General features: G+C 48.3%; 2 protein-coding genes across 2 annotated transcripts; one reads left to right on the forward strand and one right to left on the reverse strand.

The window, feature by feature from the left end:
- Positions 1–3596: 3596 nt before the first annotated feature.
- Positions 3597–5510, reverse strand: FAM96B (family with sequence similarity 96 member B). Its single transcript, XM_011380425.2, has 5 exons — positions 5321–5510; positions 5085–5164; positions 4698–4823; positions 4219–4264; positions 3597–3812 (listed from the first exon to the last, which is right to left on the reverse strand). Exons 1-5 carry the CDS (start codon positions 5466–5468, stop codon positions 3715–3717), a joined length of 498 nt encoding a protein of 165 aa, XP_011378727.1. The 5' UTR covers positions 5469–5510; the 3' UTR covers positions 3597–3714.
- Positions 5511–5678: 168 nt separating this feature from the next.
- Positions 5679–16232, forward strand: CES2 (carboxylesterase 2). Its single transcript, XM_011380572.1, is given in 13 exon segments — positions 5679–5685; positions 6617–6786; positions 10283–10444; positions 12606–12636; positions 13423–13515; positions 13518–13549; positions 14244–14380; positions 14460–14528; positions 14530–14729; positions 15132–15224; positions 15652–15724; positions 16059–16132; positions 16135–16232. Coding segments are annotated over 13 exon segments (1239 nt in total).
- Positions 16233–17263: the final 1031 nt, after the last annotated feature.

The raw sequence follows: 17263 nt of genomic DNA on the forward strand, positions 1-17263 counted from the left end.
TGAGGATGAGAAGCAGGCAGGATAGGAGGCACTTTGTGACAAGGACCTGTATCAGACTCTGACGCTGGTTGTGACGAGTATGGCAGGGGTTTAGGGGCACCCATTCAGAGCTCAGGTGACATCACAGCCCTGGTGGGCTGCTGTAGGTTGTCATGGAGACCTGGTAGGGCTCTCTGGCTGCTGTGTCAGTTTCCTTGGCAACATCTGAGAGAACCTTGAAGTAAGGAGGGCCTGGCTAGGTATTAGGGGGTTCATGCAGGCTCTTCTTTTTCTTGAAGTCCCCAAAGTAGGCAAGGGCCAGAATGAGGGGTGACCTATTGATTTGTGTCCTTCATGTGGTCTTGCAGAGTCTTGGAAACCTGGACAACCCCATGTGGGCTCTAGCTTCCTGGACTAGGTCCAGTGGGAAGAGGAAATCATGAGTTGAGCTTCACATCAGAGGGTGCAAGTGTCAAGAGCCAGCAAACCACATCCAATCAGGATACTGGCTGGGCTGCTTATGGCCCCTCCTACCCACCTGATACATGACCCTGCCATTGAAAAGAGGCCCTGGATATCCAGCAGAGGGTGGGTATGGGTGGGGGTGGGTACCTGTGGCCCTTCCCAGCAGGGAGCCATGCAAAGAATTAGGACTGGGTTTCCCCTCTGGTAATCTGAGTTCTTGACCTCATCAGTATTTCTTCATTGCCATGGGAACTGCATCCACATTGGGCCACTCAGGCCCTAGGCATTCCCCAACAGGCCAAACACACCACAAGCCTAGGTATGGCCAGAGGATCCAGGAACCAAGACCAGGACATGACCTTGAGACATCCCCACTCCCACCTCCTGGTCCTCCCAGCTCTTTAGATAGCCCAGCCTTCAAATCCCAGCTCTGCTCCTTGCTAGTTGTTTCACCTCTCTCCATTTATCCTGGCTAAACCTCAGTTTCCTCTTGTATAGAACAGGGATAATGTCTTCATGGGGGTCATTATAAGATATAAACATGAAAGGCAGGTGTAAAGTGGTTGGCACATGTTTGGCAAAAGTTTTATCTCGATAAAACTTTTATTATTGTGCTTCGTTGGACAAGGCAGGTTGAGTGAACCCATGGGCCCTACCCTGTTGCTTCTTTCCTACTTCTGCTCCATTCTTTCCAGAACAGTGGTCTGCCTAGAAGAGGGACCGATGCAGATACCTCTTCTCTTTCTCCCATACTCATTTCTCTCTGTGGGACCCCACACCCTTTCCCCTCCCTCAGGTAGCAAGATATTGCAAAGGGAACTTAGCTGGGTTTCAGGACCTCCGGTTCTCCTCACACAATAGCCTCCATACCCCAGTTCTTCTGTTCTAAGGCTCAAATCATTCATTCATTCCACTGACCTCTACTAAGTACCTATCATGTGCCAGGCTCTTGTGCTATGGGCATGATGATGAGCAAAAATCGACATGGCTAGGCATGTTCATACATGTCATCTAGTCCCTGGGTCAATCTATCTTAGCTATGATTTGTTGTTCCCATTTTGTAGACATGGTAACCGAGGCCTGAGAAGTCACAGGCCAAAAACAAGAGAGCCAGACACACCTGGTGGAAGACTTAAGGGACCTAAAATTGCACAAATACCACCCCCTCCCCACCCCCGGCCTTTTACCTCTGTCCTCAGACAGCAGCTGAGTTCCAGAAAGTTCCCTGGGCACTAGCCCAGGATTCACAGTTGGCATCCCTGCAGGCGGCCAGGGGCCTGGCACAGATGAGTCAAGACTGACAGGGGACTATCTGATATGCTAGCTGTGACATAAGTGGCTTGATGTCCCTCGCCCACCATGACCTGGCTGCCAGGAGGGCCAGCTGAATGACTCAGTGTCATCTGCCTCCCCCATGACCTCCCACCCCAAGCTGAACAGACACCACAGACACCTTACACAGACTGGGCTGTCAGTGCAAAGGTACACACATGGTGAAGCCTACAGTCTGGCCTTGGTGGCTGGGAAGGCTCCCTGGGGCCTGAAGGGCCCTGGTTGGTCACCCTGCCTCTCTGGAGCACTGAGCTTTTTCATCTGTGGAAATGAGGGGTATAACACCTGGAAGATCACCTAAAAAATGGGCCCATTTAAAATCTCCACAGAACAGTCCCAAGCAACTGTCACAACTATCCCCACATCACACATGAAGAAACTGGGTGACGTGATGATGGCTTCACTTCTCTGATCTTGGGCAGCCAGATCTTGGTCACTAGGTGGTCAAGCCACTCTCTCCTGGAATTTAGGGGGAAGGGGTGGGCATAGGCCCTTCTATCCAGGCAACAGCGCCCCCTGCCAGCTGAGCAGTACCTGCTAAACTGCTCAGGTTCCTCTACTCAGTAGCTGGAGGTCTTAAGAAATAAATTACTTATTCCAGAAGATCATTTCTTCACCTGCAAAATAGGGATAATAGTAACTGCCAAACAGAGCTGGATCAAGAATTCCCCAACTACATAGTATATGTAAAGCCTTCTGCCACTCCTAGGACAGGCTCATGTTGTCAGTGGCACTCAAGAACAGATTTGCCAAGTGCCAGGCTCCCTGCTGAGGCCTAGCCCAGCAACAGTTGAGCCTCAGCAGGAATGAAAGAAGCAGGGCAAGGCTTCTTAATATCCTCATTTATCCTCAGAGAAAGAGAGACAGGAAATCATAATATGGCTAACTGGCTGATCTGAGGTCTAAGCCCCAGGGTCTGCTCTTGTAACCAACTGTGCTCTGGTCAGAGCTGAGGGAGCCAGAGGCCCCAAACCTGAGCACCTGGGGTGACACATACCCCCGGTGTGCTTGTGGAGAGGGTGCTTCAGGTTCCTTTCAATGGAGAAATCTATTGTCACTGCCCTGACCAAGGAACCAGACTAAGCACCATCAATGGTGGGTCATGATGACATCACCTACCCACTGGTGGATGCTAAAGGATACATACAACACTCTTGGGCAAGGTTCTCTTTAATAAACTCATATCTGAACTCAATCAACTTCTAGTTTACAGACAATATAGCAAAGAAACAGATCAGACTGAGGGGCTTCTAAAGGACAACTCGAACTTTTCAAAAAAGTGTGTCAAGAAAGATAAAAAGGTGGGGGGTGGGGAGACAGTTCTAGAAGAGGCTAAAGAGAGATAATAACCAAATGTAATACACGAACCTTGATGGAAGCCTGATTAAAAAACAACTATGAATGACATTTTGGGGGAAGTCATAGATGACTCAATATTTGATGGTATTAGGGAATTGTTCTTTTTTTGGCTAGGTAACACTACTGTGGTTATCTTGAAACACAGGATAAAGTATTTAGGAGTGAAAGGTCATGTGTCTACAGCTTACTCTCAAATATATTTATATTACACAAACATAAATAAAGCCAATGTTACAACATATTAACAACTGTTGAATCTAGGTGGTGAGTATAGGTGAATCTAGGTGTGTTCATTACACTACTCTTTAATGTTTTGGTATACTTGCAACTTTTCTTAATCAAATCATTGGGAGAAATTTTTTAAATGAACTGCACCTCATTGACCGAGTCTGTATAGGCACTCACTACCGCCCCCTAAACCCAGAGTGACCCCTACCAAGATGAAAGACTCTAAGGCACGCTTGAGAAATGAATATAAATTAAGGGTTTATTACAAAATGCAAAATGTTTCTCATTGTCAGTGATTCCAGAAAACAAGGCCATGAGCCATGGGTGGGGCTGGGGGCAAAGAGCCAGGGCTCAGGAGCGGGCCGAAAGGCACTGGTTCACAACCTCCAGCAGATGAGTGTTCTCCAGAGCGGCTGCCACCCGCTCCTTATCTGCAAGCTGCTTGTTCACTGGGTGGAAAAGAGGGAGTGGTGAAATATATGCATACTCCCACCAACAAACTCCCCTGCCCCCTTCTCCATCACTTCCTTCCCAGGACCACGAACCTTGATCAGGCTACCTCAACCACCTGAGCCCACACCTCTCTCAGCTTCTGGGACCCCTCCCACCTGGCTGTTCATTTCTGCCTCCTATATTATAAAGCCTGATAAACCCTGGTGCTGTGTAGTTAGGAGAAGGAGAGGATGGGAATGGGGGAATACAGTAAGCACAGGAGACTCAAGTCAGTCTAGCTTCAGTCTAGGCTGCTATCTCCACTAAGGAGTCACCCACCCAGCATCCCATCTTGCCCCATAAACCACCATGGTAAGCGGGGGAAGCCTCAAGGCCAATGCCTCAACACCAGCTCACACTTACCTGCATGCTCTGAGGCGTGGGTCCCTGGTGTAATGTGCACATCCATCTGGGAGGGAGAGAAAACGAGCCTGTCTACCCTCTTCACTCTCCCCCACTCACCACTTCCAGCTGATGCTTCTTCCTAATCATGCCTCTGGTCTCTGGCCCTTCTAATACACCCCAAACCCATCCATAGTCACTCCATCTCTACCCAAAGGACTGGCCAACTGCTGTTGAAGGCCTGTCTGTGCCCCATCCCTGTTCCAAACCTATTTACAGTGCCCTACTGCCATTCTTGCCACACTCACCACTCTTCTGCACTTGCAGCTCAGGTCTTTATTCTTGTTGTCCCATTCAATTGGAAAGCCTCCTCCCAGTTTCATCTCTGCTAGCTGGGATCCTTCTAGGTCTCACTCTGACGTTCATGTTCATGCTCTCATGAACTCCTCAGTAGAAGATGCTTACCCCTGTCTCGTCCCCAGGGCTCAGTTCCAACTTACCTTGAAACGCTGGGGAAGGGATCGCAAAAGCTTGACTTTGATGGACAGACCAATAAGGGTGGCCATGCTGCAGTGAGGAATGGTGGGTGTGAAGGCCACAGCCACTGTGCTCTCAGGGTCGCTCACCTGGTTGGGAGGGAGGGTGGGCAATGTAAGGAGTCATGCGCCTTTCAGCCCCGAGACCCTCTTAATTTTTTGCACCAGGCAAGTCGTCTAACCTCTATGGACCTCAGTTTCCTCATCCATAAAATGGGCACACCAATCCCCTCTTCCAAAAGATCCCCTGAAGAGTCCCTGAGCTGAGAGAGCACCAGCCCCTTAGGGCATGGCTGAGCTTTTCTGATTCTCCCAAACAAGTTGCTCCCCTGGGACTCTGGAGTGACTCACCTGAACCCGGACTTGCTCTACTACGTTCAATTCTTCTAGCGTCAGTGGATGCTCCGGGTCATTGATGGAGCGAATCAGATGTGGCAAGTAAAGGAAAGAGGACTTTGCGACTTTGCCCAATCAGAGCCCTCCTCCGGGAATGCCTGGCCCTGATACAGCTCCAACAACTATTGGACATCACTTCATTGCCCCCCTCCCGGCTCAAGAACCAGCCCGCGCCCGTCAGCAGCGGATATCGAAGATCTCGCGCGCATCGATGCTGTCTGGAACCTGCTCGTCCTCCTCGCCCTCTGTCACCGGCCGCTCCCCAGAGCGCTCGTAGATGAGAGGGTTAGCGTTTTCCAGGAGGCCGCCCCCCACCCCGACGCCGCCGCCGCCCACCATCGCGGAACCTCTACGGACCTCAGTCGGCGTGCACTTCCGCTATTAACGGCGCACTTCCGGGGAACTGGAAGGGGGCGTGGCTGGGCAACGGAGTCGTGTGAGGGACACGCAGTGCTTCCAGCAGTCGGCCTAGGTTTTGTATGGTGCGTTGGTCTCTGCGCGCTCTCTACGCCGACCCGGGAAGACGCGACCTTTCCACCAAAGGCGGCGATGGGCGGTGCTAACCCGTAGCGTGCTGGACGGCGGAGGCCAAGGCCGGTCCTCGGGGGCACTGAAGACCCTCCTGAGACTGAGCCAGGTGTATCTTCAGGCACCACTTGCTTGGAAGTCGGCCCCTTAGGCTGAGCAGGCAGTCCTGCACCGAGTTGCCTCTATTCTGGCATGGTTCGGTGCCTTGCTGGGTCCCCATAGTTCAGACCAGAAGGCGTTCTTTAAATGTTTGTCAGCGAATAAATGACCGTGAACTCGATATTGGCGGGAAGTGGCGAGAGGGAAAGCCACGGGGTGGGATTGGGAGTGTCTTTAAGGTAAGCGCCACAGTCACCTGTGCATTTCAGAAGGCAGGCTACGGCCGAGTAGGGGGGGACCCTCGGAGGCCCTCAGATTAGGGACAGACAATAAGCGGATGAGGAACCTTGAAGGCAGACCCAGAAAACATCCCTGAAAGCTAGGAGGAACTTTCAGGATGAAGAGCAGTCACACCTCCTTGCCTTTCTTCACGTGGTTCCCTTCACTCTGAACGAAGGTTGTTCCCATTTCTCTATCAATGGGAATCTTGATGATGCACCTCTTTATGGAAGCTCTCCTGGGTTCCTTATTTCTTCCCTTCTCTTCCCTTTTCCCGGCTTATTGCTCCTTCTCTCATACCCAAAATACCCTTGTCAGGCCCGTGACTATAAGGATAGTGAACTCAAGTTTGAGGAAAGGGTTCTTGGTATTGCAGAGGGGCTTGCAGAAGCCTCGCGGCCCCTTCCCAAATGGCCTAAGGGGGCTCAGGCAGAGAAGAAGTAGCGGCGCCAGTGCCTACCTGACACTGGCCTTTGCCTGCTCAGTGCCCCTCTCCTGCCAAACCCACCTGTCTCCCGCGCGCCCCGCCTTCTCGCTGCCCAGTCCAAACTCCCGATCTGAGAAAAGTACTCACTAATCAGCGGCTGTATGGGCCCCTGGGCAGTCTCTCGGTGAAAAGCAGTATGCCCTCTGTGAGCCGACCATGAAGCTGGACAGACTTCGCACAGGGTGGAGTACCGTGGCCAGTGGACTTCTGCTTCTCTTCGTTCGGGATCAGAGTGAGGCTCCCGCGGGTATGGCAGGTACCGGGGTCTGACTTGCCAAAGTCTGCAGAGACAGGAACTGAGGCTGCCAGAAGAAAGGCGCCAGGAAGGAGAGAGCCGGTGGAGAACTACAGCGTAGGAACCTTGAGCCCGGGTGTTGGCCCTCTGAGGCTCAGAGAGGGTTGTCGGAGGACACACAACCTCGAGGGGCGAGGTTTCTGAATAGCGCTTTGCGACATGTACCTCCTAATGTTTGTGGTGGAGATGGTGCTGCCCGTGTGTAATAATAATATTTCCCCCCTCCTATCCTGCTCAGGGTGTTGTGCCTTTGGCCAGAGGGATGCACTGGCACCCACTTAGTGCCCCTCCAAAGGAGCCCCAGGCAAGGTTACTGGCCCTCTGGGAATCAGGCTCTAGAAGCCCCTGCCCTCTCCAAGCCTATTGGAGAAGCTTCTGTGTCCTCTTTACCCCATGCACCTGCCCACGAGAGAGGGCATGTCTTGGCCTCCAGATCAAAGGTGATCTGGCTTTGTGCTAGCTCTGGGTTATGCGGATTCCATGCCTAGGGTGTTTGCAGCTCCTGCACCCCATCTTGTGGGGCATAGTCCTGTTACTATCCTTCCCCTTCCCAGTCGAATCTGCCCCAGAAGCATTCACACTCATCCCTCCCCCATGGCCCACCCTGGAGGGCTTCCGTCCTTACTGGCCAGCTGACCAATATCTCTGAATTCACCAGGACCTTCCAGCACAACTATCTGCTAAGCCTCACTGATGCCTCGCTTTAAAAATGTTAATATTTTAGATTGGACCCATGTTCAGAAAGAAAGAAATGACAAAACCATCTGAAGGCACAGGTGATAGGTCTGGCTCCCTACTGTCCTACCAGTCCTGGCTCCTTCACAGTGACCATCAAGGTTCCCAGGGCCTTCCACACATTGTCTAGGACTTTGCCCAAGAATGGATGTGTACATGCATCCTTGGTTTTCACCTAAATAGTCAAAATTCCCTCCCTTTGTGGCACTCTGCTTTTCTATTTCCTTACACAGGGTGACCTCTCCACATGGTAAAGCTTCTGCATACTGTTTAATGGAAGGGCTTCTCTTCAAAGAGGAATTACCCTTGATGTAACTGGCTCCTGATCAGAGACATTTCAGCAGGTTTATCCTTTGCTATAAAAAACATCATGCATTAGAGATTGGTGGCGGCAGTGAGTTACATGGACAGACATCACATCTGCAAGGAACTGTGTATAAACAGCATGTTACTCAGGAGAGGAGTTGCCCTTTTGACTCAGAAAGGCATTGCTCAATTGCCCTCTTACTGTGACCTTACCCAAACCAGGTGGCATCAATCATGCTGACCCATGTCTGATAAGTATAGGGTAGTATATAACTCCCTGAGGATATTTCTTTTCATTTTTTACTTTTTATTATGAAACCAGGCTCAGATCCTCCAAATTCTGCAAAGGCAGAACCTGAGCCTGCAGGAGAGAAGACACCAAAGAGGTGGGAGTCAGTAGAGATAACAACACTGAGAAACCCAGGGGGCCTGACTAGATGCCTCCCTGGACCGCGAGGCACAGAGAGGGTCGGTGCTGCCCAAGGCCACACAGCACTGAGGGGCTCCCTGTATGAGGTAGAGTATAACATAACAAACCCAATTCACCAATAATCTACCTTCAACAATTATCAAAAACCTAGGTTTGTCTGGACTACTACCTCTCTCATGCACTATTATTTGAAAAAAATTCTGAACATATCATCTGTAATTTTTTATCATGTCCTACTAAAAACAGGTATGTGTACATATATATACACATATACATAAAATCAAATATCTAGTCAAATGTTCTTATTATCTATAAATGATATTTATAAGGTTTTTTAAAAATTGGTGTTCGAATAAGGCCCACACTTTGAAAACTGGTAGATGTGGTTCTTTTTTTAATAACAGCTTTGAGATATAATTCACATAGCTTACCATTCACCCATTTAAAATACATAATTCAATTGTTTTTAGTATATTCACAGAGTTCACTACATCAATTCCCCTTTTTCCCCCAACATGTGGTCCTTTGTAACTAGCTTCTTTCACTAAAAGAAGGTTCATCTATGTTGTAGCATATTCAGTACTTCTTTTTATTGCTGAACAATATTCCATTGTAAGGATATGATACATTTTATTGATCCCTTTATTAATCAATGGACATTTAGATTATTTTCACTTTCAGCTGTTATAAATAATTGTGCTGTGAACATTCATGTACAAGTTTTTGTGTGGACATACATTTTCAGTCTTCTTGGGTTTATACCTTGGAGTGGAAGTGCTGCGTCATATGATAACTCTGTGTTTAACCATTTCAAGAAGTGCCAGACTATTTTCCAGAGCATCTGCACTGTTCTACCTTCTCACCAACAATGTATGAAGGTTCCAGTTTTTCAACATCCTTACCAATATATGTTATTATTTATCTTTTTGATGTGCTTCATGAGTCTCTTCCAATCATCAGATTTCTTCTCTGCGTCTCTTTCATTTGCCTTGTAATTTTGTTGTGTTGAAGAAATCAGTTTATTTGTTCTGGAGAGGATCCCAGAGTTTGGGTTTGCCAACTACATCCCAGTGGTGTTTTTTAACTGTTTCTCTGTCCCCTGTATGCCTGTATTTATATTCTGTATTTATATTCTAGAAGCTTGATCAGATTCAAGTTTTAGGTTTTTCTTCGTTTTGTTTGGGGGCAAGACCGTTACATATGTGATGTTGTGGACTTTCAATAGAAAAAATACGACTGTCTTGCTTTTTGTGACAAAATAAGTAGTTGACATAACAAATTTCAATGTGCATTTCTCTTAGTATGAGTGAGGTGACTATCTCTTCATCTATGTAAGAGCCATTTATTTATAGTCCTTATTCTAATGAACATAATCCTCCACTATTTCATATTCTTTCACTAAATATGCACACCTGGCATATTTCTTGTTCATTTGTAGAAATTCTTTATCTACTAAGAATATCAGCTCTTTCTATGTTACGTAACTTTCAATCACTTCCTCCGTCCCTGATCCCCACAGCAGGGCAAGCTGTGCTTCTTATGTTCTAGACACAGTGACAGTGCCACTGCTTTTTGTAGTTCTCTGTTTAGAGGGTACTTTCTTTATGTCATTTCTTGCTGCCTAGAGCATGAGATCCCTAAGGACAGGAATCTTGTCTGATTCTCACAGTTCTCCTACTCTCCATGTGACATGGCACACAGTGAGTAGAAAGGACACTCTCACCCCATCAAGCTCATGTGACCATTCACTTGAAGTTCCTGGGACTAAACCATGGTGCCAAGTCCCAAGGAGCCTCACCAAGTGTGGTGGAAAAGGCTGGGACTAGACCCAGTGAAGATCATAGAGGGTGAAGGTGGGGGCAGGGATATAGGCAGGAAATTTATAAAACAAGTGTTCGTAGATCAGGATTCCTTGAGTTAAGCTGAGGATGGGGAGGAGGAGGCAACATCAATAATCTGGGAGGGCAGCTGATTGGGTACACCCAACCCTGAAGTCCACTTCTCTGCCCACGGGCGAGGACTCTGCCAGCCCCATCTGGACCATGCACACAGGGCAGGTGCAAGGGAGCCTTGCCCACATAAATTACATCAATGTGGGAGTCCACACCTTCTTGGGAACTCCCTTTGCCAAGCCGCTTCTGGAGCTGCTGCAGTTTGTACCCCACTAAGCCCCCTGAATCTTGGAGTGGTATAAAGTATGAGACCTCTAGCCTGGCCATGTAAGCCGGGGAGTCCAGGAAACTCTAGGCTCTGAGCTCTGGTCTGGGCTGCAGTTGTCTTTTCATTTAAATACCCACAACCAGGTTTCCCTCTGAGTTTGGTGGATTCTCATGTTCATTTTTTCAATGAGCTGAGGTTTGGAAGGGTGAAGTAGGTTCCCCAGGCTCAGGGCTTGGCATTCAAAGGGCATTATGTCCTGCTGAAGGGATGAGCAGAGACACACATCTCCCTAGGCTCTAGTTCTACCAAATGTTCTCTGCCACCAGAAGAGGTGTCTCTGGGAGAGGTTCTGAAACTGATGAATCTGCCCCTGCCACCCACCTGCATGTCTGAAGATTGCCTGTACCTCAGTATCTACACACTCGCCATACCCATAATGGCTCTAACCTGCCTGTGTGTGCCATAGCCGGCTGGGGTGTGAGAGGATATTTCCTCTGCAAGAAGATTAAGAATAAGATCAGCCTAGGCCCCACTGCAGTGTGGACCCTGTTGAGAAGCCTCTCGGTATCAGGTCCATGAGAGTGCTTCTTACCCAGCATGGGTGGCTGACCTCTGGACACAGGGTCACAGAACCCAGGCTACTCCCAGAGTCTAGAAGCTGCTCATGCACTATTATTTGAAAAAAATTCTGAACGTATCATCTGTAATTTTTTATCATGTCCTACTAAAAACAGGTATGTGTACATATATATACACATATACATAAAATCAAATATCTAGTCAAATGTTCTTATTATCTATAAATGATATTTATAAGGTTTTTTAAAAATTGGTGTTCGAATAAGGCCCACACTTTGAAAACTGGTAGATGTGGTTCTTTTTTTAATAACAGCTTTGAGATATAATTCACATAGCTTACCATTCACCCATTTAAAATACATAATTCAATTGTTTTTAGTATATTCACAGAGTTCACTACATCAATTCCCCTTTTCCCCCCAACATGTGGTCCTTTGTAACTAGCTTCTTTCACTAAAAGAAGGTTCATCTATGTTGTAGCATATTCAGTACTTCTTTTTATTGCTGAACAATATTCCATTGTAAGGATATGATACATTTTATTGATCCCTTTATTAATCAATGGACATTTAGATTATTTTCACTTTCAGCTGTTATAAATAATTGTGCTGTGAACATTCATGTACAAGTTTTTGTGTGGACATACATTTTCAGTCTTCTTGGGTTTATACCTTGGAGTGGAAGTGCTGCGTCATATGATAACTCTGTGTTTAACCATTTCAAGAAGTGCCAGACTATTTTCCAGAGCATCTGCACTGTTCTACCTTCTCACCAACAATGTATGAAGGTTCCAGTTTTTCAACATCCTTACCAATATATGTTATTATTTATCTTTTTGATGTGCTTCATGAGTCTCTTCCAATCATCAGATTTCTTCTCTGCGTCTCTTTCATTTGCCTTGTAATTTTGTTGTGTTGAAGAAATCAGTTTATTTGTTCTGGAGAGGATCCCAGAGTTTGGGTTTGCCAACTACATCCCAGTGGTGTTTTTTAACTGTTTCTCTGTCCCCTGTATGCCTGTATTTATATTCTGTATTTATATTCTAGAAGCTTGATCAGATTCAAGTTTTAGGTTTTTCTTCGTTTTGTTTGGGGGCAAGACCGTTACATATGTGATGTTGTGGACTTTCAATAGAAAAAATACGACTGTCTTGCTTTTTGTGACAAAATAAGTAGTTGACATAACAAATTTCAATGTGCATTTCTCTTAGTATGAGTGAGGTGACTATCTCTTCATCTATGTAAGAGCCATTTATTTATAGTCCTTATTCTAATGAACATAATCCTCCACTATTTCATATTCTTTCACTAAATATGCACACCTGGCATATTTCTTGTTCATTTGTAGAAATTCTTTATCTACTAAGAATATCAGCTCTTTCTATGTTACGTAACTTTCAATCACTTCCTCCGTCCCTGATCCCCACAGCAGGGCAAGCTGTGCTTCTTATGTTCTAGACACAGTGACAGTGCCACTGCTTTTTGTAGTTCTCTGTTTAGAGGGTACTTTCTTTATGTCATTTCTTGCTGCCTAGAGCATGAGATCCCTAAGGACAGGAATCTTGTCTGATTCTCACAGTTCTCCTACTCTCCATGTGACATGGCACACAGTGAGTAGAAAGGACACTCTCACCCCATCAAGCTCATGTGACCATTCACTTGAAGTTCCTGGGACTAAACCATGGTGCCAAGTCCCAAGGAGCCTCACCAAGTGTGGTGGAAAAGGCTGGGACTAGACCCAGTGAAGATCATAGAGGGTGAAGGTGGGGGCAGGGATATAGGCAGGAAATTTATAAAACAAGTGTTCGTAGATCAGGATTCCTTGAGTTAAGCTGAGGATGGGGAGGAGGAGGCAACATCAATAATCTGGGAGGGCAGCTGATTGGGTACACCCAACCCTGAAGTCCACTTCTCTGCCCACGGGCGAGGACTCTGCCAGCCCCATCTGGACCATGCACACAGGGCAGGTGCAAGGGAGCCTTGCCCACATAAATTACATCAATGTGGGAGTCCACACCTTCTTGGGAACTCCCTTTGCCAAGCCGCTTCTGGAGCTGCTGCAGTTTGTACCCCACTAAGCCCCCTGAATCTTGGAGTGGTATAAAGTATGAGACCTCTAGCCTGGCCATGTAAGCCAGGGAGTCCAGGGAACTCTAGGCTCTGAGCTCTGGTCTGGGCTGCAGTTGTCTTTTCATTTAAATACCCACAACCAGGTTTCCCTCTGAGTTTGGTGGATTCTCATGTTCATTTTTTCAATGAGCTGAGGTTTGGAAGGGTGAAGTAGGTTCCCCAGGCTCAGGGCTTGGCATTCAAAGGGCATTATGTCCTGCTGAAGGGATGAGCAGAGACACACATCTCCCTAGGCTCTAGTTCTACCAAATGTTCTCTGCCACCAGAAGAGGTGTCTCTGGGAGAGGTTCTGAAACTGATGAATCTGCCCCTGCCACCCACCTGCATGTCTGAAGATTGCCTGTACCTCAGTATCTACACACTCGCCATACCCATAATGGCTCTAACCTGCCTGTGTGTGCCATAGCCGGCTGGGGTGTGAGAGGATATTTCCTCTGCAAGAAGATTAAGAATAAGATCAGCCTAGGCCCCACTGCAGTGTGGACCCTGTTGAGAAGCCTCTCGGTATCAGGTCCATGAGAGTGCTTCTTACCCAGCATGGGTGGCTGACCTCTGGACACAGGGTCACAGAACCCAGGCTACTCCCAGAGTCTAGAAGCTGTGGCCCTGGGATGGACCCAGGACTCATCTAATCAACTTATACCCAGGAGACCCATTTAGGTGCCTGAGGACTGGGTGGGAGCACTTTGGTGGGGTTTGGGTTGGGTGGGAGCACTTTGAGGTGGCCAGAGATCCCAGCCATGGATTATCTATTGGACCAATGAGAATGGAAGACACTTTAAATTAATGTGCACATGGATGATCAGGGAGAATCTCCTTTTCTTTTCATCTCAGAGAAGGTTCTGGGATACATAGAGCCAGGCTTTGGTATGTTGGGGTGGACCCGTAAGAATGGGAGGCTGATTTTCCTGTTAGAACCTGGGTCACCTTCAGCACAGGTCATGAAGACACTACCCTTTCTCCCTGGAGTTCTGTCTATGTAGTTAGACATGTGACAGAGCCAAAACGGTAATTAGTTTAGGTAGCACCTCTGGTGGGTTTTGGGCTGGGTGGGAGCCACGTGGCCTCTGTGCCTCAGTTTCCCCAGATGATGATGTGGATCTATGGTGCTAGGCTTAGGACATGGGGCATGGCCTCCATGTATAACAGCTCCGCACTGGTAGCCTTCATAGTTGTGATGGTGGTCATTATCCAGTACTACCTGGATGTTCTTGGCTTCTTCAGGTGAGACAGGCTGGGCTGGGCAACATGGGCTGAGTGGAGCCAAGACAGTATTATGATCCCCGTCTCTCCCACCTCTCATCACTGGAGATGAGCATGCAACCGGCAACTGGGGCTACCTAGACCAAGTAGCTGCACTACCCTGGGTCCAGCCTCCACTTTGAAGGTGACCCTAGCTGTGTCACCATTTTTGGCAAATCCATGGGTGGCACAAGTGTGTCCTGGCATGTCCTGTCCCTCATGTCCCAAGGACTCTTCTACGGCACCATCATGGAGAGTGGCATAGCTCTGATGTCTGGCCTCATTGTCAGCTCAACAGATGTGGTCTCCACAGTGAGTGCCCCAACTGTAGGTAGCCTAGACCTGCTGCCTCATCTCTTACCTCTCAGTCACCATTATTGTGCCTGTGAAATGGGAATAATAAAGAGTCTTCTGCCATCAGAGCCCCTCAGGAACTGCCACTTATCTGGAAATTGCTGAGGGACTCAGGGATCGGAATCCACAGACCTTTGCCATCACAGAGGCTGAGGGTGTACTGTGACCCACAGAACTGCTGCCCTGGGGTTCCCCATCAGGGGTAGATGGGATAGTCCCTCTGGCTAAGACCTCTGAGCATCGGGGAAGTTGGAACAATTTCAAAATTGTAGGAATCCACAAGGATACCTTGTGAGATTTGGGGTGTACCTGCCCCCACTGGCAAACCCCTGTCCCCTACGTGGAAGGATGAGCCAGCCCCTGCCTGCTCTCTTTACAGATGGTGGCCAGGTTGACTCAAGGGCCCTGGTGGACTGCCTGAAGGGCAGGGTTTAGGAGGGGATTCTGGCCATCAGCAAGGTCAGGGTGGATGGTTGTGCATGTGGAGGAAGGGGGCTGATAGGTATAGAGCAGTATGTCCTTTATACTCCCTGGACAAGTTACTATATCTCCATGCCTTGATGTCCTCACAGCCTTGGGAGGGAAATTGAAGCCATGAGGTGTTTCAAAGGCATAATTGTTTCTTAAATGCCTTTCCAGTGTCAGAAGGAAGAAGGGAGCCTTCTAGGCAAGGAATGAGCCTCATTTTGGGTCAGCCAGAGGCTGAGATTAGTGTACAAGATTGGGCAAGGAGATGGCCTGGCTTCCCAGGGCTGTTGGAGAGTGAGCAGAGAGCCAGGCCTTGAAGGGCAGAGAAGGAGCCAGGGACAAGCTAGGGATGGTGATTGTGGTGGGGGATGACCAGTGTGCTAGACTGGGATTGACTCTGACCTGCACACTTGTCCTCTTGGTCTCTATAGTTGAAATCACTGAGGTAGAGGAGCTTCTGAGCAGGAAGATGATGAAGTACTGGACCAATTTTACTCCAAATGGGTGAGATGTCATACCCCTATGTCGACCTCCCTGGGGGGGCTTGAACCCATCTCTTGTTTGTGGTGACTTCATTAGCATACATGTGTCTTTAATTGCTCAATGATCCTTTCCCCAGTTTCAGGACCTAAATGGACAGAGAGGGGCCTTATGGGTGCTGGACGCCTGGTCCATTTCCGGATTACTCAGAACCGCTATGTTAGTGCTGTTACCAGCAGAGCCTCCCTCTGATGGGAAGAAACAAAACAGCTGCAGTTGCCCTGCCCCCTGGTGGAGCTGACACTCCAGCGCAAGGTAGTTTCTTTCCTACTACTGGAAACCTCCCCACTTCCAATAGCAAGGGTCTGCCCCACTGGCCTGTGTATGACCAGGAGGAGCAACACCTGCAGCTGAACATGCAGCCTGCAGTAGGCTGGGCCTGAAGGCTCACAGGCTCCAGTTCTGGACGAAGACCCTGCCTCAGAAGATCCGAGAGCTAATGGAAACCGAGGAGAGGTACATAGAGCTGTAGCTCCCTGTGTCTGGAGGAAGGGGATGGGCTTGCGTGCAGGTAGGGGTTTGCAATATGTGCCCACACACACCTACTGGGGAGTCACTAGTTTATTTCCTCTTTCACATAGCCATTCATTCATTCTTCCATTCATCCATCCAGCAAACATTAAGAACCTACTGTTTATGCTAGTTGCCACGCCTGCCACGGAACCTCTCTTGTTAGACACATTCAATAAATCCTGCCACAAAGCTGTAAAGGGAAATATGCCAACGGAAGGTCACCTTCTCTAATACCCTACTGGGCCCGGGCCCCATTTCCTTCCCTCACAGCCACCCCTCCTCACCTCCTCTCTCTCCCTTTGAGGGGGGTCCTTTAGGGAATGTTGCCCACACCTGGCTCTCAGCAAGCCCCGTATCCTTTCATATCTGTAAGTGGCCAACAGAAAACCTGGACACCAGGAGCCTGAGAGTTCTGAGATGTCAGCCTCTGAGGCTACCAATTACTGAGAATGTAAAAGTCTCTGTCCCCACTCAGTGTCCCTCTAGATTAAATACCATCTCTCGCTGACATTTAAACAACCCGCCCTCATACTTATCTGTGTCTCATGGAAGTGATCAACTCCATTTTTTGTAAGAAGCAAGAATGGACTCGTCCACGGGCCCGTGGAGCCTGCACCAGTTGTGTGGGGGCCTGGAGAACCACGTCGTTTCCTCTGCTGCCTGTCTCCTGACGTTTGCCTTTATTCTCAGTGGTTCTGCAGACACTGTAGGGCCCAAACCTACATGATCATGCACATCTATGAAGATATTTTTCTGTGAGATGTCTCCTGGAAGTAGGATTAAGGGGCCAAAAGGTCCAGACAAATCTAGGAGATAGGACTCTTGTCCCCTGGCACGCAAGGGCCTCTTCATCCAGGGAGGTCTTCCCTTGTCTTCTGGGATTCCCCTTGTCAACGAGCCCCATGCCATTGCCCTCTCTGCCGAGCATCCCCCAACTCATTGCGGGCATTCATGTTAGTTCTTCTACTTGTCTCCTTGTTTTCCCTAAAC

This window comes from Pteropus vampyrus, unplaced genomic scaffold (assembly GCF_000151845.1).
Source record: "Pteropus vampyrus isolate Shadow unplaced genomic scaffold, Pvam_2.0 Scaffold394, whole genome shotgun sequence".
In the NCBI taxonomy this organism is placed as follows: domain Eukaryota; kingdom Metazoa; phylum Chordata; class Mammalia; order Chiroptera; family Pteropodidae; genus Pteropus; species Pteropus vampyrus.

What these genes read in the sequence shown, in the direction of transcription:
- FAM96B (XM_011380425.2), bottom strand. Translation starts at nt 5,468, where the DNA reads ATGGTGGGCGGCGGCGGCGTCGGGGTGGGGGGCGGCCTCCTGGAAAAC. An exon ending in CCCTTCCCCAGCGTTTCAAG is followed by an intron (nt 4,265 to 4,697) that starts GTAAGTTGGAAC and finishes TCTCCCTCCCAG; the next exon opens with ATGGATGTGCACATTACACC. An exon ending in CCACGCCTCAGAGCATGCAG is followed by an intron (nt 3,813 to 4,218) that starts GTAAGTGTGAGC and finishes TTTTCCACCCAG; the next exon opens with TGAACAAGCAGCTTGCAGAT.